General features: G+C 42.2%; 1 protein-coding gene across 1 annotated transcript in view; it reads right to left on the bottom strand.

Annotated features, from left to right (window-relative positions):
- The window catches only part of LOC135219325 (dipeptidyl peptidase 8-like), a 257,424-nt gene that overhangs the window by 166,423 nt on the left and 65,829 nt on the right, over positions 1–25,172 (bottom strand). The window contains exon 6 of the mRNA XM_064255989.1: positions 23,964–24,066. Coding sequence (XP_064112059.1) covers positions 23,964–24,066 — 103 coding nt within the window. The remainder of the gene's footprint in view (positions 1–23,963; positions 24,067–25,172) is intronic.

The following is a 25,172-nucleotide window of genomic DNA, read 5'->3' on the forward strand; positions in this document are numbered from 1 at the left end:
ATGCAACATATTGGCAGAACAATATAAGAGAGAATTCACCCCTAGAATTGATAATGAAGATAATGATACAGAAGTAAGGGACGAAAATAGTGAATATTTAGCTGACATAGATATTAATGAAGCTGATATTGTGCAGGCTATTAATGAAATTAAAAATGGAGCTGCTGCAGGTCCTGATTGTGTTCCTGCTATTATGTTAAAGAAAGTAGTTCATTCTATCGCAAAGCCACTTGCAATATTATTAAGACAAAGTGTAGATACAGGCAAGATTTATGATGAGCACAAATTGGCATATATTACCCCTACTTTCAAAAGTGGATCAAGACTCGAGGCAAGTAATTATAGGCCTGGGAGTCTAACATCACATATTATAAAAGTGTATGAAAGGGTAATGAAGAAAAATATTATGAAACATTTAATAAAAAATAATTTGTTTAATAAAGGACAACATGGTTTCGTACCCGGAAAAAGTACACAAACCCAACTGTTAGTCCACTGTGAGAACATATTCAAAAATATGAAAAGCGGAAATGAAACAGATGTGGTTTATCTTGACTTTGCAAAATCTTTTGACAAGGTAGACTATAATATGTTAGCGAAAAAAATTAGAAAACACAATATCGTAGATAAAGTAGGAAGATGGTTAAAAGAATTTTTACTCAACAGAAAAGATAGTTATTGCAAACGATGAGAAATCGGATGAAGCTCAGGTAATATCCGGTGTGCCACAAGGTACGGTGTTAGCTGCAATACTGTTTGTTATTATGATTGCAGACATAGACAGTAATGTTAAGGACTCGGTAGTGAGTAGTTTCGCCGATGACACAAGAATAAGTAGAGAAATTACTTGTGATGAAGATAGGAACGCACTACAAAGAGACCTTAACAAAGTATATGATTGGGCAGAGGTAAAGGATGGTATTTAACTCTGATAAATTTGAATCAATAAATTATGGAGACAGAGAAGGAAAGCTATATGCATATAGGGGATTTAATGATGAGACAATCACAAATAAGGAAGCAGTTAAAGACCTTGGTGTGATGATGAATAGGAACATGTTATGCAATGATCAAATAGCAATTCTATTGGCAAAATGTAAAGCAAAATTGGGAATGTTGTTACAGCACTTCAAAACAAGAAAAGCTGAACACATGATTATGCTTTATAAAACACATGTTTGCAGTCCACTTGAATATTACAATATGATATGGTACCCACACTATCAAAAGGATATTGCACAAATAGAGAGTGTACTTTACAGCTAGAATAGAAGAAGTTAAGGACCTTGACTACTGGGAAAGACTACAATCATTAAAATTATGTAGTCTAGAAAGGAGAAGAGAACGCTACATGATAATTCAGGCATGGAAACAGATAGAAGGAATAACAGAAAATATCATGGAACTAAAAATATCAGAAAGAGCAAGCAGAGGTAGATTAATAGTGCCCAAAACTATACCAGGAAAAATAAGGAAAGCACACAGGACATTAATCCACTACGCACCAGCATCGATAATGCAGCGTCTATTCAATGCGTTGCCAGCTCATCTGAGAAATATATCAGGAGTGAGCGTAGATGTGTTTAAGAATAAGCTTGACAAATATCTCAGCTGCATCCCAGACCATCCAAGATTGGAAGATGCAAAATATACCGGAAGATGTACTAGCAACTCTCTGGTAGACATTAGAGGTGCCTCACACTGAGGGACCTGGGGCAACCCGAACAAGATGTAAGGTCTGTAAGGTCCCAGTCTCGCCTCGGGTACGGTCCCGTGGGACCACCACGTCAACCCCTGGGGACCAGACGATCATTACGGGAATGATCACCAGTTAGGCAAGAGTCACCTGGGTGACTCCTACCATCCTTCTGCCCTGTGCTGGAGTCCTTGGCGCCCTAGACTCTAACTGCACAGTCACCATACACGCGGAGAAACTCGCTGGCAAGAACCCAAGATGGTTCCCAGTCCAGAGGTGGAACCTCTACATCCTGGAGCAGAGGTACCGGCAACAGCTGGTACCTCTACGGTCTCTGCCTTGCTCTTCCCTAAGGAAGGCGAGGCAGTTCCCAAGACCAGTGGAAGGCCAACCCATCTCACTGGGATGATGAGACAGGCCCTTAGAAGTCCCTGAACGAGACTTCTTAAGGGGGGGCGAGGCCACCTTCTCCTTCTTCTTTGGCTAGGCAGCCTCAGAAGAAGTGGAGGAGGTGGCAGAAGACAATGACGAAGACGAAAAAGATGACGACGACAACGACACCTTCCTCATAGACGAAAAAGATGACGACGACGACAACGACACCTTCTTCATAGACTTCCGCTTCGCCAGCTTCTTCAGGACGGCATAAAGACCCCCCACCCAGGATGGGGCTGCAGCGGCTGCTGAAGCAGCAGACTCCAGCGCTGCCTGGGAAGGAGGAACTGACGATGCAGCAGCACTTCCACAGGCAGGGACAGGGGCAACAGGTACAGCGACGGAGACAGGAGGGAAGTCCAGTGGTGAACTCTTCCAGCACTCGAAGTCTGGCGGGGGAGCGAGGAAGGCATAACCTGAAGGAGGAGGAGGAGGTGTTAGATATATTCCACCCTCGAGGTATGCAGCACAGGTGCTTGTATCTCAGCAGATGGGGTTACTGACATAACATGCTGAGTGTACACCAGGTGTGGTGGTGCCACATACCCAGGTGTTGAAATAGTAGTTGTTGTCCTTGACTTGGCTTCATGGGTCACTGGGGCTGCTGCTAGATGACTCAGCAGTCCCTGCAGAGACGGAGGGCCAGGAAGATTCAGCATCAGCCATACCTGCCGCAGGTCCCCACCCGCGGAGTCAGACAAACCTGAAGGAGCAAAAGTCTGGTTAATGGGGGTGAGTTGCGGTTTGCCCAGAGGGGGAAGGATCCCCCACTGAGCAAACACAAGTTCCCGAGTTCAACTGCAAGTCGGCATGTTTCCCTCCCTCTTCTGCACTCAACAGGTCGAGCAAAGAAGCGGAGAGAGGCATGTCCCCCGAAGGTGAAAGAGCGAGACGGCAGAGTTTACGTGGCGGAAGGAAAGAAGGCAACGTATCAGTCACCAAAGGAGTCGAGGGAGAACTCTCTGATGACACCTTGGGAGACTTACGTGGCTTATTCCTTCCCTCGTATCTCTCCCACTGTTTCTCCGACCAAGAGATGCAAGTGTCACAATTGTCCAATTTATAGCATTCACACCCTCGGCATCTTGCACAAAGGGTGTGAGGGTCAACATCTATACTGGAGCGAAAAGCTCCACATTTCCTGCCCCCTACTCCAGGGCATAATTGCCACGTAGATGGGGGTGAGAGGGCTTATCTGATTCATGGGCTTGCATACTGAGCATATAACCACACAAATATTAGACAGGCAAAAGAAAAACAGGAAAGAATGGGTAATCTCAAGACAGGAGCGAGTGGAGAGAGAACGTCTGCACACGACTGCGGTCAAAAGCAAAGTGGAATGTTTACATTCAGTTGGGCGGGACTCACAACTATCGGACAAGCGGTTACTGCCTAACTACCTTGTTATACAATCTTACGACCAAGTTCCAGCTGGCACTGAAAGTAATTCCTTATGTAAAGGACCGATGGTTTGTATAACGAGTAGGAACAAATGAAATTTAGGCCTAAGGCCAAGCACTGGGACCTATGGGGTCAAAAAAAGTACTGAAAGGGAAATTATAGCAAAAAGGTTTTAAAGGTGTAACAAAAGGAAAACCTTGTAGTTGCAAACAATAGTTAGGAGAGGGTGGAAAGTAAGATGAATGAGAGAGATCATGGATGGTGGTACAGTTAAAGGGAATGAAGAGTTGAAGCTAGGAGCAGAAGGGATGCCACAAAGAAACTAAAAAATGCCTACGTGCAGCATGTAAGGTGCACTAACAACACTACTCAAATCAGTGTAAATCAGGAGCATTCCTTTAAATCTGTCACCTAGCCAAATAGTGTTTGGCTTTTTTATTTTTTTAAATCAGATGGTAATCAGTTGAAAGAAATGCATTTTCATTGATACAATCAGACAAACTAACCTCAACTAATGAGGGGAACTAACTGCATTATTTTTACAGAGCAATACCATCTCTAATACAGTCGACTCCCATATTCGCGGCCTTGCCTATTCACAGCTAGTGTTTTGCATTGTTATGTAACTGGGAAGGGGTCCAAACCTTATAACTACTAACAATGCAGTGGCTTCAGTTTTCATTGTCAAGCTTCCATTTTCTTGTTTTATTTGTACATGAATGCAAACACACATCTGGGATTTCAAAAGTAAAGATGATCACTTTTGTGCCAAGAACCTTTGTGCCTTCCACTGTCACATGCCTAATACTGAACTTCTATTTCTGTTAAGTCATGCAATACTGTTTTGAAGATCACTCCCTCTCATTGCTGATATTTAGACTGCAATTGACAGCTATTTATCATCATTTCACTATTTAGACTGCAATTGACAGCTATTTATCATCATTTCACCATTACCATTCTTTAAATTATGAAGCATACAGGAGAGGCAATTAGTTTCACATGGTCAAGTACACAACTACCAAAATAAATATCTCCAGATCCAACTGTGCCATCTTTTTTCGGTAGGAATTTGCCTTTTTTCATTACTTTACTCCTTAATTATCTATCTATCCAAGCCTATGAAGCTTTTATAATTAAGCTAATTTTACATTACACTTGGTGTTGAAACCTGCCCTCCCTCCTAAAAATAAATCCCAAAGAGAAAGAAGGGTAGCCAAAATCCTTTTTGGCCATGCTTTTATAAGTTACAACACTGCTCTTCACAGAAATAGATAATATGATATTGTTAGAATACAATAAAGTTTTGTACATACTTACCCGGCAGATATATACTTAGCTTATGTCTCTGATGTCCGACAGAAATTCGAATTTCGCGGCACACGCTGCAGGTAGGTCAGGTGATCTACCCCCCTGCCGCTGGGTGGCAGGAATAGGAACCATTCCCGTTCTAGAACCAGATTTTCTCTTCCACCTGTCTCCTGAGGGGAGGCTGGGTGGGCCATTCATCGTATATATCTGCCGGGTAAGTATGTACAAAACTTTATTGTATTCTAACAATATCATTTTTGTACATGCAACTTCCCCGGCAGATATATACTTAGCTGATTGACACCTTTGGTGGTGGGTAAGAGACAACTATTTACTGAATAGACAGGTAAACAACATACATTGTAGGGTAATAAAATAAATAAAAATGATATTGTCATGATACAATAAAGTTTGTTCATACTTACCTGACAGATATATATATAGCTGTATTTCTTCTGACGACCGACAGAATTTCAAAAACTCCCGGCAAACGCAGTGGTCGGCTAGGTGGTTAGTACCCATTCCCGCCGCTGGGAGGCGGATACCGGGAAACCATTCCCATTTTCTATTCAGATTTTCTTTACACTGTCCCCTGAGGGGAGGTGGGTGGGTACTTGATTATATATATCTGTCAGGTAAGTATGAACAAACTTTATTGTATCATGACAATATCATTTTGTTCATGACACTTACCTGCCAGATATATATATAGCTGAATCCCACCATTGGAGGTGGGAGGAGGGACAGAATAGAAGGATTTTGGAAACATTTCACATGCAGATGATTGACATCTTGGTTCCTACCTGTTAGCATAGCTGACTTGTGATTACTGTCACCCAAGCCTGCTTCTGCTTAACTAGAATTTCCAGCAAGGTAGTGACCTGTATAGCTGGATAGTTCTAGATGATCTGTCAACGGGAGCGTGACCACAATGTGACTAGACCATATTGACCATACTGAAGACAACGAAGCATAATAAATACCACCTAACCTAGCCTCACTAAAGTTAGTCCCATAACTTTCAGGCTAATTAAAGGGGGGAAGACCGCCTCAAGCGGCCAACCCTACGACCGTAAAAAAACAAAACCCAAATAATTAAAATCACACACATCCATTTTCTAAAGGATGGGGTTTCGTATTGCTTCTCGTCCCCAATACTGTATCTGCGGAAATGTATGGTCCAAGCGAGTAGCAATTCTCATAGTCCGCCTTCACATCTCTGAGGTAGTGTGAGGCAAACACAGAGTTGCTTCGCCAAAATGTGGCACCCAGGATATCACTGAGTGCCATATTTTTCTGAAAAGCCACCGAAGTAGCTACCCGCTCTAACCTCGTGAGCATTAACTTTTAGCAGTTTAGATCACCCTCCGTGCAGGATGAATGAGCTTCCCTGATGGTATTTCGTCAAGAAGAACGCCAGTGCGTTTTTAGACATTGTAATTCCGGCCTCTGACCGAAACACACAGGTTGTCCGACGGGCCTCTACATTGTTTGGTTTTTTCTAAGATAAAAATTTGAGAGCTCTGACAGGGCCAAAACAAACTCTCTCTGGCTCTCGTCCGACGAACTCTGATAACCCCTTGATATCAAGCTTTTAGGCCAGGGGTTGGATGGGTTTTCGTTCTTCGCTAAGAACGAGGGGCTCAGCGAACACACCGCATTGTGTTCTCTGAAACCCACATATTTAGTCATAGCTTGGATTTCGCTAACCCTCTTAGCTGTTGCCAAAGCGGTCAGGAAAATAGCTTTCCTAGTTACATCTTTCAAAGAGGCAGCGTGCATAGGTTCAAATGGGGCTGTCATTAAAAACTTAAGACAACATCTAAATTCCATGAGGGAATCTTGTCTCGTGGAGCTTTTGATGTTTCAAAGGACCTCAATAAATCGTGAAGATCTCTATCATTCGATAAATCCAAGCCTCTGTGTCGAAAGACCGTTGATAGCATACTTTTGTAGCCTTTAATCGTTGACACCGAAAGTTTTTCTATCTCTCTAAGATGTAAGAGAAAATCAGCAATCTGGCTCACAGAGGTCGTGGAGGAGGAAATATTTTTCCTTCTACACCAACCTCTGAAGACAGCCCACTTCGATTGGTAGACAGCTTGGGAAGAAGTTCTTCTAGCGCTGGCAATAGCTCTTGCCACCGATCTTGAAAAACCTCTCGCTCTGGCCAACTTTTGGATAGTCTGAATGCAGTCAGACTCAGAGCGGAGAGGTTTCCGTGATACCTCTCGAAGTGGGGCTGTCTGAGTAGATCGATTTTTTCTGGAAGTGTCCTTGGGAAATCTACCAGAAATGACATGGCCTCTGTGAACCAGTCGCTCGCAGGCCAAAAGGGGGCGATCAACGTCATTCTTGCTCCTTCCGACGCCGCAAACTTCCTTATTACCTCTCCCAGGAGTTTGAATGGAGGGAAGGCGTAGAGATCCATCCCCTTCCAATTCCAAAGCATGGCGTTCTATTGCTATTGCTCCTGGGTCTAGAACCGGAGAGCAGTAAATCGGAAGCCTCTTCGTTTTTGCTGTCGCGAAGAGGTCTACCAGTGGGCGTCCCCAAAGTCTCCACAACTCCTTGCAGACCTCTGGATGGAGAGTCCATTCGTTTGGAAGCATTTGATGTCGACGGCTGAGGAGATCCGCACGAACGTTCTGCTGTCCTGAAACGAACCTCGTTAGAATCGTTACATTTCTCCGCTTCGCCCAAAGTAAGATTTCCCTCGTTATCTTGAACAGGGAGCGAGATAGAGTTCCTCCCTGTTTTTTGAGATATGCGAGCGCCGTGGTATTGTCCGAGTTGACTTGTACAATTCGTCCCACAATCCTTGACTCGAAGCATTGAAGTGCCAATCGAATTGCTTCTAGCTCCTTGAGGTTTATGTGCCAGGACCTCTGTTCCCCTCTCCAGAGGCCTGACACTTCTTCCGTCTTCCCCCAGTGTTGCTCCCCATCCCGTCATGGACGGCGATCTTGGAAGAACAACCAATAGGCGGGTTCTGGGCTCAGAACTTTGAGGGACATCCTTCCGATAGCTTTACGGGATCGGACCACACTTCAAATGCTGTTTGATCGATTGAGGGATTCTCAAAATCTCGTCTAGGTCTTTCTTGTTCTTCCAGTTGTCTGCTAGGAAAAACTGAAGCTGTCTGAGGTGCAGCCTTCCCAGAGAAACAAATTTCTCCAGCGAGGAATGGTCCCCAGCAGACTCATCCATTCCCTCGCCGAGCACATTTCCTTCTCTAAGAAGACCGATACTTTCTCTAAGCATTTTAGCTGACGTTCTATGGATGGAAATGCTTGAAAAGCCACTGAATCCATCTGAATCCCCAGATACACGATGGAACTGTGTGGGAATCAGATGGGACTTCTCGAAGTTGACCAGAAGGCCAGGTCCTTCGTCAGCTGTAATGTCGTATGTAGGTCCTCCAGACACTGTTCCTTTGAAGTGGACCGGATCAGCCAATCGTCTAAATAGAGTGAGACTCTTATCTTTGAGAGATGGAGCCATCTTGCTACATTTCGCATCAGAAGCGTGAATATCATAGGGGCTGTACTCAGCCCGAAACAGAGAGCTCTGAATTGGAAGACCTGTCCTTTCAGAACGAATCTGAGGAACTTCCTGGACTGAGGATGTATCGGAACATGGAAATAGGCATCTTGGAGATCCAAGGACACCATCCAATCTCCTGTCTCAGGGAAGCTAAAACAGACTGTGCAGTTTCCATCTTGAATTTTATCTTCCTTACAAAAAGATTCAGTCTGCTTACGTCTAGGGACAGGTCTCCATCCTCCCGAGTGCTTCGGAACAAGGAAAAGCCTGTTGTAGAAGCCTGGGGAGTTCCGTGACACGACTTTTCTTTCTACTGCTCTCTTTCCAACATCTGATCCAAAAGGTCTAATAAGATCTGTTGCTTTGAATCCTGATAAGAGGGCGAAGGTCTATTGGTTCTATGCTTAATGGTGGTTTCGATAGAAACGGGATTTTGTAACCTTTCTAGATCACTTCGAGTGACCAAGAGTTCGCCCCTCTTATCCTCCATGCTTCGGCGAATAGCGCGGAGTCTGCAGACCCCGACTGGTGTCTGGAGGGCCGAAAAGTCATTTCTTTCCCCTGGTTTTTGAGGGGGCTCTGCCCCTAGGTAAACTCCTCCCTCGAGCAGCAGCTCTTGAAGAGGCTCTTCCACGAAAGGGCTTATAATTCTTCCTAGAAGCTTGCGTGGTTCTCGAAGACATCTGATCAGCAGGACGTTTCGAAGATCGAGACAATAAGTCCTGCGTCGCTCGTTCTTGGAGATTTACTGATAAATCCTTTACCATCGATTGAGGAAAAAGATGAGCAGAAAAGGGAGCGAACAACAATTCTGCTTTTTGCGCTGGTGACACTGACTTAGCTGTGAAGCTACAGAAGAGTGCGCGTTTCTCAGGAATCCCGACGCAAAATGTGATGCCAGCTCGTCGAGCATCTCTTATTGCTCTGTCCATGCATGACAAAATACTCGCTAAGTCCTCCAATGAGATGGAATCTGGGCTTCTAGACTGAACATCCAAGACGCCCAGACACCAATCTAGAAAGTTAAAAACTTCCAAAGTTTTATAAAGGCCTTTGAGATGGTGATCTATCTCCGACATTGTCCACGAAACTTTCGCTGATGCCAGGTAAGGTCTTTTAGGAGCTTCCACTAAGTTGGCGAAATCCCCTTGTGCGGAAGCGGGGATTCTCAAGCCTGCTTCCTCTTCTGTCTCGTACCACTTCCCCGATCTTCCACTAAGCCTTGTGGGGGGAAGTGCAAAAGAAGTCTTACCCTTTGTCTTTTTGGATTCCATCCAATCATGGATTCTTTTAAAAGCCCTTTTAGTCGAGAGCGAGGTGGCCATTTTGACAAAATTTGGAGTCTTCCTTGCCTTCGAAGAGGTTAGTTGCGAAGGGGTGGAGAGAGAGGAACTGGAGCTCGGAACTTCTCGGGAAACAAAACCTTTTAAAAGACGAGTCAGAGTCTTATATCCACAGAGGATGAGGTTGTAGGATCCTCCTCCTCTTCCGAAACAGCCTCGCTTGACGATTTATTTTCTAATGGAGACATAGCCTTATTCTGTATTGAACAAGAAGAAACCAAAGTTTCATCTCCCTTTCGAACCGTAGGTTTTGTGTTTGAAATCAATTTTGAAGAGGAGAGTCTGCTATGTTCTCCTAACCTTGACTTTCTCTCCGAATTTTCCAAATTGACGTCATACGATTTCCCTTGACAAGCACTGATATCGTAGTTCCTACTACCTTGAAGCATATGGCGCTTATCCTTCTGACTAGCGACCTGTTCTTTTCTGCTCAGGATAACTTTATGCATCGGACGCCTAGCGCCCTCAAAAGCGTCCTCGTTTGCGTCCTGGAAAGCGTCCTCATTTGCGTCCTGGAAAGCGTCCTCATTTGCGTCCTGGAAAGCGTCCTCATTTGCGTCCTGGAAAGCGTCCTCATTTGCGTCCTGGAAAGCGTCCTCATTTGCGTCCTCCTGGAACGCGTACTGATATGAAGGACGACGAGCGTCCTTACTAGCACTACGCCTCGCGTCCTCAAAAACGTCCTCATATTCATCTTCATATCCTTCTTCTGAACTAATATCGTGCGTTCGAAGTCTCTCCAGCCGGCGTTTCCGACCCCGAGCGTCCCGAGAAGCGTCCTTACGAGCGTCCTGGTTAGCAAAGCGTTTGTTTTGTTGAATATGCTCTTCCTGTAAGTCAAGATCCATTCCTCCCAATTCTATTCCTGAGCGATCCTTCTGAACGTTCTTCGATTCTGGGAAAAGACGACGGCGGCGGCCGCCTGTGCGGCACCTATTGTCTTTATCTTTACCGCCAACACTTCTAGAGACTCTCCCAACAGGACCGCTTGCGCGTTCCTGATTGAGTCGATGAGGTCTAGAAGGCGATGGATCAGACGAAGATGAAGAACGAAGAGAAGCCGCAGGAGAACGTCTAGATTTCTTGACGGGTAGCCAAAGATCTTTTTTACGACTACGTGATCTTTCCTCTTTCTTGGCGAAAAAACGTATCCAACTGTTGACGAATCGCTTCGAGAGTCTTTTTTGATGGTGAGAGCCATATGATGGAATGAACTTTGAGAAGAAGATGGGCGAGGGGACGCCTTCTTCCTTCTCTCCGGACTCGAATCAGGACGCTCAAAAGAAAGCGTCCTAAATCTCTTGTGCGGGATACTGTCTTCGAAGTCTTCCGGAGAAGACCGAAGCGTAAATCGAGGCGAGACGCTCTCGATCTCCCGATGAAGCGTCCTCTTCCATCATACCTTTCATAAGAGGTAGAGAAACGAAGACGAATGGAGGCGAGAAAAGACGATGGCCGCCAGTGCGACGTCTTACGCTTCCTTACCACTCTCACTTGGAGAGGCTACGTACTCCTCCGTAAGACCTTTCCTAAGAGGGCGAGAAAGACGATGGCCGCTTGTGCGACACCGTTACGTCTTCCTTACCACTCTCAGTCGGGAGAGGTCTTCCGAGATTCCCACCCACGGTGAGGTGAGGACGTCTCGGAGGAAGAGAAGCATTCCTTCAAGATTCGCGGTTGCGCGCGATCTTTGGCAGCCTGGGATGCGTCTTCAGGATCTGCCGAAGGGACGCCAGACCGGTGTTTAATTCCCGTAACCCTCCTTCGGCCTTCGACATGTCCATTCCCTGTTTTTCTGGGAGTCCGACAGAGGTCTCAACCTAGAGGCATTATAGGACTGATCTGACGCCCACCTCCACTTCACTAGGGGCACTAACATTATCACTACACTTTTGCACATTAGATTGTAGCAACTTTCATTTTCGATTCAAGGTTCCGAATCGATTCTAAAATGGTTAGATAGGGCATTCCCTTCGGTAACAATCACTTCCTTATCTGAAGGAGAAATTATAGGGTTATGCGTAGCATGTTCTACATTTATGTTAGATTGAGCAAACTTTACTTTGACTTTTAACAGAAGCACTCCTGGAGGAAGACCCCTCCTAAATTCTGTCACGCTCAAGTCTACGAATGTAAGATTCATACGCCTTCCATTCGACATCAGTTAATACCGTCTTCCCATTCTTTGCACCTATCATCCAACAAGCAAACATGCCCTCTACAATTCACACACACTGGTGTGAGGATCTACCGAGGCTTTTGGTAGCCTCACCTTACATTCTTCTACACCACACACCCTGAAAACTAGTAGAACTAGATCCAGACATCTCAATTCTAAGAAAAATCAAAGCCAAATCAAAATCCAAACCACAAATAGCGTATGCCAAGTCACTAAGCCAAGTCCGAAACCAAAAGACAATCCAAATACTCAAGTGACAAATGAAGTTTTCGAAATCCTAAGCGGAGGTCTGTAAACAGATGTTTACCGACCGGCGACAGAAGAAAATCTGAATAGAAAATGGGAATGGTTCCCGGTATCCGCCTCCAGCGGCGGGAATGGGTACTAACCACCTAGCCGACCACTGCGTTTGCCGGGAGTTTTGAAATTCTGTCGGTCGTCGAAGAATACAGCTATATATATCTGGCAGGTAAGGTGTCATGAACAAACCTTGGTTCCTACTTTTCAGGCGGAAGATCCATGGCTAATGCCTAGGAATCTGCTTCGCCTCAAGAGCCTCAGCGAGGATGTGACCTATGGCTAAGAGTTCTTGTGGGTCTGTCGATGGGGTCTTATCCATTTACTCGACAGAGCCTCTTACATGACAATACCGCCTATGCCTAGTGGCATAATTAAGGAACACAACACCGATAACGATCACCTGATCCTCAACACGAGGGTTAGTGCGTAAGTTGAAAAGAGTTATCCCAAACTCCTTTCAAACAACCCAAAGAAAAAACACGACATTAAATAAATTTAACTCACTAGTTAAGGATCAGTATCGGCTCCCTATCCCAGCAATGTATCCGCGACACGTATCAACCAAGAGAGAAGGATCTCTCGTAGGTTATCTTGACATCCTTCGGATAATGGGAAGTCAACACAGAGTTGCATCTCCCGTATGTGACAGCTAATATGTCCTTATGACATTTTGTAAGGAAAGAACAAGAATTCGGAAACGCTAGCACTTCATGCGCTTTTAACTCTCAGCTGTTTGAAGGAAACATCAATGCACTTATCAAGTGCTTAGGAGACCACATTGTCTGAAAAGAAGGCCAGGGTCGTTCTTTGCTATAGAATCTCTTCTGGGTGAAGCCTGGAGCCTGGCTAGCGCTTCGTGCCTGGCAAGCACCTCGCGCCTGGCTGGAGCCTTGCGCCTGAATGGCGCCTAGAGCCTGGCTGGAGCCTCGCGCCTCTCGCCTGGCTGGCGCCTCGCGCCTGAATGGCGCTCGCGCCTGAATGGCGCCTCCACCTGGATGGCGCCTTGCGCCTGGCTGGTGCCTGATTGGCTCCTCCCTCCTGGCTAGCGCCTCGCGCCTGGCTGGAGCCTTGCGTCTGGCTGGCACCTTGCGCCTGGAAGGCGCTGGAGCCTGGCAGAAGACTTCATGATTACTGTCTATGAGTCTGCATGCCTCAAGAGTTTCAGCGAGGTAGGGACCTATGACTAACAAACCCTTCTGGATCATGTCAATGGGGGCTAGCCCGCTTACACGACAGAGCCTTCTCAGACGTGCCAATGGGGGCTGACCCACTTACATGGCAGAGCCTTACCTGTATCATATCAATGGGGACTAGCCCTCTTAGGACAGAGCTTTAGGTTTCTCTTTACTGGAAGGAGCCTTGCGCCTGGATGGATCCTCAATCCTGGACTGGAGCCTAGCCTTGAAGGAGCCTGGCACCTGGATGGCGCCTGGCTGGCTTCTAGAGCCTGGCTGGCTCCTAGAGCCTGGCTGGCGCCCAGCGCCTGGCTTGGCACCTCCACACTTGCTGGAGCTTCGAGCTTGGAAGAGTCTCTAGGCTGTCTGGCGATGTCCACATCGGACGCTCTTATATCTGTCCGATTTGTTCGCGTGCGCCAGGTTGGAGCCCGCTCCTTCTCAGTATCCGACCATCACAGAGTTCCTTGGAACTGTCCGCCTCTGGCATTTTTCGCCTGTATTGGCATTTGGCGCCTGGCTGGCGCTACATTGTCCGAGAGTCTCCTGATAAACCACATAGTTTATCAGGAGACTGGAGAAGGGTGGAAGAAATTCTTCCCCTTTGAGCTTTTGGCCCCTGGCAAGGGGAGGTGATTGTAGTCCAGCTACATCCAGTAGACGACAGGATATCTAACAATACGAGAGAGAAGAGTCTTCCTCCAAGGAGGATCCTTCGTGAATACTTCCTTTGCTAACGAGATCTCTTCTTACATGTTGATGAGGTTCCTCGTTGCAGAATCTTTCCCTCATCTCCTTGCCCGAAGGAAGGGAAGGAGTCTGGAAGTCGAAGGAGACAGAGTTGAAACTGCGGAACCCTGATTTCTAGCTCTTATTGTATCCTTCTGAATACCTTCTGGGAAGCATCATTTCGAGCCCTCATCGCACCCGAAGACTCTGTAGGCAAACGTTTAAACCATACTCTTCTTCTGTAGATGAAAATGTAAGTACCCTGCCTGGGCAACGAAAACTTCTATCGAAAAGCGTTGCGTCAGGAATAGAGGGTTTTAGTTCTTTTGCCAGACATACTATGCTGGCAATAACCCATTGCCGAGTCTCCATTGAATCTGATGCGAGACTTCCAATGCACAAAAAATTCACTTGTCTTCTTGGTTGTTTAGGGCTAAGAGAAACAAAGAATTCCTTCATAAACTTTCTCAAAGAAGTTTGATGAGGAGCAGTTCCAAATGTCGGAACACGGAATCTGCGGCCACAATAAGATCCCATTCGAAGTACATGATATCCTACTCTTGTCGTATAGCGGTATCGTATTAGATCCTGAAGATCTTAATCTTCTGTTATCTCTAATTCCCCTTGTAGAGACAGAGTATAGCCTTTTACTGCGTTCTTTGATAGCAGATATATACAGTGGGGCCTCGTTATCCCACGGGGGATAGGGCCCAAAGCCCCCCCGTGATAAGTAAATACCCGTGTTATCCTGATACCCCCTCAAAAATTGCTTAAAAACTGCCTACTTTAATAGTTAACCCACCCAAGACCACTATTCCAATGTTTATAACTGCCTACTTAGTTCAAACACCAAATATGTTTTCAACTATCACCTAAAACTAAATTCAAGACAGTTTTAAAGTTATTGTACAAAATTAGCCTTAACAAAAAATAAATGTAGTATATGTACTACTGTACATATGTAGCCTACTAGCCTAGGGATTACAGCTAGAAACCTACATACGCATGGTGGGCCTCTTTTTTTTTTTTTTACAAGGAAAGAGAGGATGAGTGGTAAGAGAACTATCAAAATATGTAAATCATATGGGTACTCACCAACAATCTATGTTGATAAAAGATGGCGACGATTTTGTTTCAGTGCAATCCAGTAATATAATAACGATAATGCTACCAACAGTATGCAGCGAAAACATCTCTTCCCTTCGTCACAACACGTTAATACTAGTATATTCCACGTAAAACCTTCATCTGACCTTTAGGCGTCTTTCCCATAAGAGTAAAAGAATCAGGGCTTTTGGATGCCACATAATTAACTCGTTTATATGGGTACAATTTAAAGAACGCGCCGCACACCACATTTCATAACAACAACAAACAAACGTTTGTAGGCGTGTGTTGCCAACTGGGAATGGCAATTTCTTGCTAGATTTTTTTGTTCCATAAAAGGCTAAAAAAAATCACATACCGTATATACTCGAATAACGTGCAATCTCCCATATCGTGCAACCCCCTAATTTTCACCAATAAACAGTGGTTTTGTGTTTTGTCATGTATCTCATGTATCATGCAAGTTCATAAGGTTGGTGGTTTAGCCTGCTAATGGCCGAGTCATTCAGATGTGTGCTGATGCTAGTCAATTTATGGTAATTTTCTTATTAATCTCGAGAATTGAATAGAAAATCTCAAGATAAAAAAAATCCCAAGATAATAAAATAATTGTAAAAATAACACGCCTTGGAGTCCTTAATCATTCTCTCTCTCTCTCTCTCTCTCTCTCTCTCTCGAACTCTCTCTCGTCTCTCGTCTCTCTCTCATCTCTCCTCTCTTCTCTCTCTGTCTCCTCTCTCATCGTCTCTCTCCTCAGGAATAAATACGTACGTACTGTAATTTGCAGTAAATGTGTAGACATTGTGTGCGTGTTTAAAAAATGTGCAGTACACACACATTCCGATGTTTCGGTTTTTGGAAATTTTTTCAGATTTCGGAAATGTGAGGTCAGATGCATAATCAAACAAACACCACTACTGCAGCAAAAACATTTTTTCCCTTTATGTTTTTCATTATTGTTATTTATTATTACAGTTTATTTAAATAAATATTAATATAATACTGTTAAATGAATGTGAGATAATTAAGATCACCTATAATAAAAATAGTGGACAATTAATACCATATGGTTTCACTAATAGTATTATTTCAAAACAAACATTCCGTAAAACACAAAAAATATATGTCATAACAATCAAAATATAATAATGTTTTGCAGTTCAACTTGTGAATTTTAACAATAAGTATGACTATATAATATATTCTACCATATCGATCTTGAAGTTGAAGAGTCGTAAAATTCTGAGGATGGTCCGGGAAAAGGATTTGTACTTTGTGATTACGTATCGCTACAACACCATGTTGGTATTTTCATACCACTATATTGATGACGCATCGCTACGACACACTGGTGTTTTTCATACCACTATACGTTAAAGTTAAAAACATGACATAGAATCGACTTTGCGACTTCGTTCACTTGATATTTTTAACGATACAATAACTATCATTTGTACTACTAAAACCATCTTCACATAAGTAATTTTCGTAAGATATGTGTTGTTGCAAAAGCTAGCTTATACATAAAAGGCTTTTATAATTTAAGTCATCTTAGATATACATATGCACCCAAACTCATTGTGGGGAAATTTACTACTGTTCCTCGGATATTGAAATACTTTAGCATCATTCAAACACTAATAATATAATGCATAAATACTAGGCTATACTATTTACATCGTATACAAATACTACATACAGTTATATACACATACTTTTATATACAAAGTTAACAGTTATATACACATACTTTTATATACAAAGTTAATCATATGAGTAGTGATCAGACGACAGCTGTGCACTGGACTACGTACGTACTACTTGGAAGATAAAACGAACAAAAATTTTGTTGTTGTTAGTCGCGGGATAGATTAACATTTTTCCAGAGATTAAAAAGCTGAATTTTGTTTTGAAGGTATGTCAACCGCGATATTATATTATTGTTTTCACGAAGGAATAATTATATAAAGAAAATTATTGAGTAATTTTTGCCGTCAGCAGTCAGAAAATCACGAACATGGTAACGTTCAAACCTAGTGCATCCATGGCGTATGTCTATAAATAGAACAGAAGCAGAGGGCAGTCATTGGATAACAGATCTCCATGGCTACCAACCAACCAATCAGGTGTTAGTTATACTACTCTGTAATTTCTTAGAATGGAACGTTTACACACACGAAGCTAACGATGATGTATGTGTTTTGCATACAGTACGTAGTTTTAGTTTTTATTATTAGTGTAAGTATTTTACTGATTTCATGAAAAGAATGAATGATTCCTTCTCATTACTTTGAATGCAAAATGGCTTGAAGATTCTTCCGCAAAAAGAAGAGAAAAAAAAAATTCCTTAGAAGATGATACCTATTTACTAACGCGGTTGACATACCTTCAAAACAAAATTCAGCTCTTTAATCTCTGGAAAAAGGGGGGGTGTGTAATCTATCCCGGCGACTAACAACAACAAAATTTTTGTTTGTTTTTTATCTTCCAAGTAGTACGTACGTAGTCCAGTGCACAGCTGTCGTCTGATCACTACTCATATGATTAATTTTGTATATAAAAGTATGTGTATATAACTGATGTAGTATTTGTATACGATGTAAATATGTATAGCCTAGTATTTATGCATTATATTATTAAAGTGTTTGAATGATGCTAAAGTATTTCAATATCCGAGGAAACAGTAGTAAATTTCCCACAATGAGTTTGGGTACATATGTATATCTAAGATGACTTAAATTATAAAAGCCTTTTATGTATAAGCTAGCTTTTGTAACAACACATATCTCACGAAAAATTACTTATGTGAAAGATGGTTTTAGTAGTAACAAATGATAAGTTATTGTATCGTTAAAAATATCAAAGTGAACGAAGTCGCAAAGTCGATTCTATGTCATGTTTTTCCTAAACGCGTTGACTTAAAGGAGAACGTTATTTTGGTTTTTTTATCACTGGCACAAACCCATAACAATGCAGTGTATGTATGATAATTCTAAACTATTATTCACTACCAAAATAACGATGATATTTTGTATTGAAAATTAATGTTACGTATATTCCGAAAACATTCAACTTACTACGTAGCATGAATAGTACTATAAAAATTTCGAAAGATAATCTTGCTGTGAACGCTACCATAATTTGATTTTCATATACGTACGTACATTTTGTCAGCTGGCTGGCCTCGCATAGATAAAATTGATTTCACTGATATGGAATTACTCCACGAATAGCCTTTTTATTATGAAGATATGACGATAATATATAAGGTAAAAAATGCTTTTATGTATTTCGTTTACGCTTCGTCGCCAATAACAAACAGCAATACTTACGATAATCTATGACAAATAGCGTTTGTATGACTTCATTGTTCAGGGCCTCGCATAGATAAAATTGATTTCACTGATATGGAATTACTCCACGAATAGCCTTTTATTATGAAGATATGACGATAATATATAGGTAAAAAATGCTTTTATGTATTTCGTTTACGCTTCGTCGCCAATAACAAACAGCAATACTTACGATAATCTATGACAAATAGCGTGTGTATGACTTCATTGTTCGAGAAGTTATATACGAATACTGCCAAAAAAATAATGAAGTTCGAATTAATTTTAGCCTTAATGTTATTATACTGTAATATCACTACCACTACTATTAAAATTTCTAAAAGTTTATCAAAACAACAAAAAATGTCGCTTTGAACGCAACCGTATACATAAACCATTTTCGTACGTAGAGGTATTAATGCTTACATTTTGTGCTGGCCACTCCGACGATAAGTTGAGTGCAATGATGTGGAATTATTCTTCGAATAGGCTATTTATTATGAAGATATGACTATAATATATATGGTAAGAATGGTTTTTATTACCTTTATTGTCAGTTAATATCATAATGTGAATGTTTGTGTTCGTTGGTGGTTATCGCACTGCAACTACGCTTAGCCTACCAATGAACGTCGTACATAAACCTTGAATAGGCTATTTATTTCGAAGATAGGACAATAATATATTAGGTAGAATGGTTTTTATTACTTTTTATTGTCAGTTTAATATCATTATATATCTTTAAATGAATGTTGGTAGTTATCGGACCACGGCCGAGGGTTAGCCTTACCGAAAAAACAATCGCATACGCAACACAACAAACCCGTGATGCAGCGATTCATACCATTGATGTAATCATGAGAAACGGTCCAAGAAAAAACCCGTGATTAACTGGATCCGTGAATACTGATCCGTGAATAAGCGATGCCCCACTGTACATAGGTGATTCTTCCCTCTGAAAGTGAAGAAAAAACCTTGCTATGTGGTTCACAGAGGTATCGGAAGAGGACAGTTTCCTCATTCCATCTAGCACGATTCTGCAGCAATTCTATGTCTGAGCCATGACTATTGTCATTTACCTTGAAAAATCCTCTCATTCATGTCCACTTCTGGTCAGTCTGCACGCGGACAGACTCAGAGTGGAGAGGTTTTTCAGGTCTATTTATAATAGATTCAGATAGAATATCCAGATACTCTTGGAAGAGCCTTACGAAACATGCTGTGAGAAGAACGTGACTTCTGTGAATCCAACCTCTCTAAGGCCAAAATGAGGCATTCATCCTCTCTTCCTTTGACGCCCATTTATCTTAATATCTGTTAAGAATTTATAACTAGGGGAAAAAAAGACTAAAGTTTATTCCCCTTCTTTAAATTAAAGATGTCGTATATTGCTACCTCTCTTGGTTCGAGAAAAGGAAGCAGTCTATAGGAAGCCTGTTCGTCTTCTACCTTGCGAAGAGATCTATGAAGAAGACTTTCCGCAGGTTCTCACAACTCTTTTTCAATAAATGTTAGACATACGTTAACAGTTATTATCTTCGATCGAGAAGGTTCTCACGGACCTGGAAAATCTTGCATCGAACCTCTTAAGGATCGTTACGTTCCGTGTCTGTTCCCAAATAGGTTCTCTTTTGTTAACTGCGAACAGGGGCGAAAAAAGAGATTCTCAATGCTCTTCGCGATATGAGAGAGTCGTGGAATTGGCCTAAAGTGATTAAAATAAATAATTTCATCATTCCTTGTAAACGACCCCTTTCTTTTCCGATTAAATGGGGGTAACGAAATCAGGAACGAATCTTGCCGTTACCGAGCCTGCTGTCCGAAAGGCTACTGGACTCTTAGGTTAATAACTCGCTAAAACGAGAAATATCTTGGATGGTGCTTCTGGCGCATTGCGCCAGGCTGGCGCTTCTGGCGCAATTTGCACCAGGCTGGCGCTTCTGGCGCAATTTGCACAGGCTGGCGCTTCTGACGCTTTGCGCCAGGCTGGCGCTTCCTTCTAGTTCATTTTAGGTTATGTGCCAGAACATCTGTGCCTTTATGGTACCCGACATCCTTCACATGTTAATTCTGTTCTCAGTAGGAAAAAAAACTTTTTATATACGTAGTTATAGTCCATTTCAGGGAAACAACTTCTGCACTAAGAGAATTGTTTCCCTTTTATCCCATCGACTCACCCATCACTTCTCCTTGAGCAATATCCGATTCTAAAAAGGTTGTGTGCGTTTCTCGAAAGGATGAGAGAATTATATTATATCGTGCTCTGCCGTATTAGAATCCTTTATTATACGGTCACATTTGTGGTAAACAGCATTAATCTAGGAAAACTTTGTAAGGATACTAGAAATTCTGTAGTTAACCTCGGTATGTGCATAATACTTGACCATACCGTAGTCTTAAAGTGAATTCTCTACTACATTCATCTTTCTCACTAAGCATGTACTCTAATAAGCCATGCTTTCGTAAGCATGAGAGCATTATATATATAGAGTTTCCGCTGCGTTAGAATCCTTTAATAATGTTACCTACGGTAAACAGCATTGAAATGTTGTAATATCTTTCTTATTGAAAGCTTCTTAGCAAAAGGCAGACAATAATTTATTTATGTTTGCTTAACTATCCCCTCAATCCGAGGCTAAAACCGCGATTGTAGGGGAGAGACACGGTTAGTTATTCCATCCCGCAGGAGAGAGACATGTAACTGACCGATCATGACCGACACCTACATGGTACTGCGTTGGTCTAAGCGATTATGCGATAGCAGTCTCCGTTAGCCGTCTGGCCTTACTCTTCCAGAGTTGCCAGCTACTCCATTCAATAAAGGAATCTTCTAAAATTATTATCGAACTTCAGGAAGTTCTTATTAATGCATATTTAAGCGAAACAAGACTTCGATAAATCTAGAAGCTAAGTAGGTGTTGTCTTAACAATCCCTTTAAGCGTAGTCCTTCCTAGGAAATTCCTGGAAGGATACTGGTAATTGAGTTGCTCAGCAAAGAAGTAACTACGGTATGTGCTGATTTGCCGTATCGTATTCTCATACAGCAGATACTCTACTACCTTCTTTCCCTGCCGAGGCAGATAGAGAAAGGCTAAATTTTAACTATCTTCGTTCTTTTCGTTAATAGAACGATAGAAAGAGTATATATATCTCCTTAAGGAAGGAAGTTAATCCAGGAACTCTTTAAATCTTCGTGATTTCCTCATAAATCGCGGAAGAGACAGAATTCCTGTCATCTGTAGGGTTTAGGGAAGGAAAAGATATTTCCTATCCGCCATCATACCCAAACGTCGATGAGATTCTTATAAGAAAACTCCCAAAGCTCTTGCCTCTTCATAACGAGGGAAGAGCATGAATGAAGGAGAGAGTCCGCATTGAGAGGAACTGCCAAACACAGGAGTCTTCTGAATAATGAAAAAATGGCTTCTCTTAGTATCAGAATCCTTCTGACAAAAAGCGACGGCCGCCGTGTGCGACATCTTGCACCTTTGCCAGGGGAAAAGTTGCTCAAGTTAAAAAACTCAAAGAGGAGCCTCGTGACTGACCTCTCTCTCTCATAAGAAGATTTGGAATATTCTGGCGCCTGGCTCCTTGCGCCTAGCGCCTGGATAGTTCCGCGCGCCTGGATAGTTCCGCGCGCCTGGAATGTTCCGCACGCTAGAAAGGAGACTCGCTCCTGGAAACGTTCCGCTTGCGTGGAAGGTCCGTGTGCCCTGATAGTTCCGAGCGCCTACTAGACCCCTTTTAGAAAGAGCCTCTTGCCGGAAAACGTTCAATGGAAGGATCGTTCTGATTGCCACTCTACTATAAGGCTCCTTGCTCTAGCCGTCTGTTTTTTGCGCCAGGCTAGCGCTTCGTCTCTTTGAAGGCGCCTTGCGCCAAGAAAAATTTTCTAGAACGCGGATCGCGCTCAGTTGCTGGAACGCGGCTTGCGCTAGTCTGTTTGCTGGAACGCATCTCGCTGCTGGCTGTTGGAACGTGGCTCACGCTAGCTTGCTGGAACGCGGCTTCTGGCTGGCTCTTGCTCAGTGTTCTCTTAGTTTTCAGAGAAACGCGCTAGATCATCCAAACTCAAACATATACATTCTTCGTCTTTTCGGATGTAAGATGAAGAGGATGCCTTTTCAATGGCTATCCTTGGCAGTCTGGGACGCTCTACAGAACCTGCCGAGGGGACGCCTGACCGGATGGGGATCTCTGAAAACCTCCCTTACGGCTTTCGACATTCCTTCTCCCCTGGGCTTGGGAGCTTGAAAGAGGTCTCGGCCTGAGAGCGAGACAGAGCCGATCAGACGCACCCTCCACTGCAATGGGGAACACTAGTAATCACTTCTTACCTTTTAATAGCTCGCATTTTGAGCCACAATCCTTGTCTTCAAATTGCAATTATGAATTTGAAGTTTCTGCGAAGTAAGAAGGTGATGAGGATGCAACAATACTAGTACTGTTAATACTCTAATTGGTCGTTAGTACGAGTATCCAAAAAACTTTTAAAAGAAACGTATCTAGTTACATGCTTTATGACTCCCTAAGTAGGAAGTCAGTATCTTTCCTCAATCAATTCTAACACTTATTACACGTATTAATGAATATTAATATTCCCTTCCTTGCAAACTATGCGAGTGTCTACCGAAAATTTCGGTAGTTACACGTCATATATTCTTCGAAATTTTCGAAGCCAAATTCATTAAAAAGTTAATAAAAGCGTATGCCGAACCAAAGACCCAGTACTTCCCTGTTCCCTACAAAAGACAGCCCAGAAGATCAAGTCAGGAGGTAGCAACAACATATGTTGACACTACCGCGACAGAGAAAATCTGGTTCTAGAACGGGAATGGTTCCTATTCCTGCCACCCAGCGGCAGGGGGGTAGATCACCTGACCTACCTGCAGCGTGTGCCGCGAAATTCGAATTTCTGTCGGACGTCAGAGACATAAGCTAAGTATATATCTGCCGGGGAAGTTGCATGTACAAAAATTATTTTTGCTATACTATAATGTGTAAAGATATGCTGAATACAAATAATAAAAACCACAAGAAATGATTATTGAAATATTCAAGGATGAGGTCCATGGGGTAGTAAGGGGTGCACATAATGAATAATAAAACGAGGTTGCGACTGAGTGCACATTAAAGAAAGAACGAGATTAATGCAATAGAATAAGTAAAATAAGGTAGTACACAAGGAAACATAACAGGACTAGTGAAAAAAACACACAAATTAATATTGAAAGGCACTAATGAAGAGAAATAGCGAAATGTTGTATGTATCACTGGAGTACATGCTTGAAAAGTTTGAGAACAGAAGATAAATAATGATAAACAGTGCATACTAAGATATATAATGACAAACTATTTCTCAAAATTACACACAAAAAATTTCACATTTGCATCAAAGAATAATTTACCTAAATTCATCTAGCATTCCGGTTGAATCCTCTGGGAGAATAAACTGTACAATAGGAACTTCACTTTCATCAACTTCTTCATAAAGTAAACGGTACACACCATCTGAGAAAAGATAAATCATCTTACTACAACAGCAAATTTCAGTACCGTACATGAAAAAGGAAAGTATACAAATACATAGACTACCAACACTAAACACCTTACTAATTTATAAAACCAATTATTATTAACATTATAAAGGATTACTTTATAAAAACCTCTGAGCCTAACAAAAGCTCTTCTCGGGCTGGTTTTCAGGAATTAATCCTGGAAAAGAAAAAAAACATTAAGACTATTTAGGAAACCGGTTTTACATAAGAACGTGATGATCCTATTAAACACAAAATCTTTGCCTTCAGCAAGAATGCCTTTCAATGTCATGTTTTGCAAATATAAGTTTCTTGGATGGTTCCAAATTGGACAATCGACTAATATGTGTTGGACAATCATTGGTGTCTGGCATATACTACATTTCATTGGGTCTGGATGTGGATTTGACATCAAATGCCCAAGTGAAAATCTAGTATAGCCTATAGGTAGTCTTGATTAACACTTCTTCCGCGCTTTCTTTTTGAGATGATGACATCCATGAATTAATTTTGCTTTTTATATTTCTCAGTTTGTTTGTAGTTGGCACTGATGTCCAATCTATTTGCCAGTCTTGATATATTAGAGGCTTAATTGAGGTTATCCAGTCTGATAATGGTGCATATGTCATTGTTGATGGAATAGTGCAAGCTAATTTAGCAGCTATATCTGCTTTTTCATTTCCTTCAATTCCCACATGCTGGAATCCAACATATTTTAATTAACCCTCTTACGCCGATTGGACGTATTAAACGTCGAGATTGGACGTATTAAATGTTGACAAAGTTTTTTTTTAAATTTGCGGAAAAATACTTATATGCCTACCAGCCGAAAACTTTTGAATAACGCACCTTGGAGGATGCTGGGAGCTCACGGATCAAGGCGTTGTTTTGTTTACAATCGTTACGCAGGCACGCAAGCCTGAATTTCTTTCTTATCGCACTAAAAAGTATCAGTGACACATCTAGGAAATTATTTCGTCACTTTGACAAAATTTTTGCACCATTTTAAAATGTTATTGTTATAATACAATTAAGTTTGTTCATACTTACCTGGCAGATATATATATAGCTGTATTCTCC

Source organism: Macrobrachium nipponense, chromosome 1, assembly GCF_015104395.2.
Source record: "Macrobrachium nipponense isolate FS-2020 chromosome 1, ASM1510439v2, whole genome shotgun sequence".
NCBI lineage: Eukaryota > Metazoa > Arthropoda > Malacostraca > Decapoda > Palaemonidae > Macrobrachium > Macrobrachium nipponense.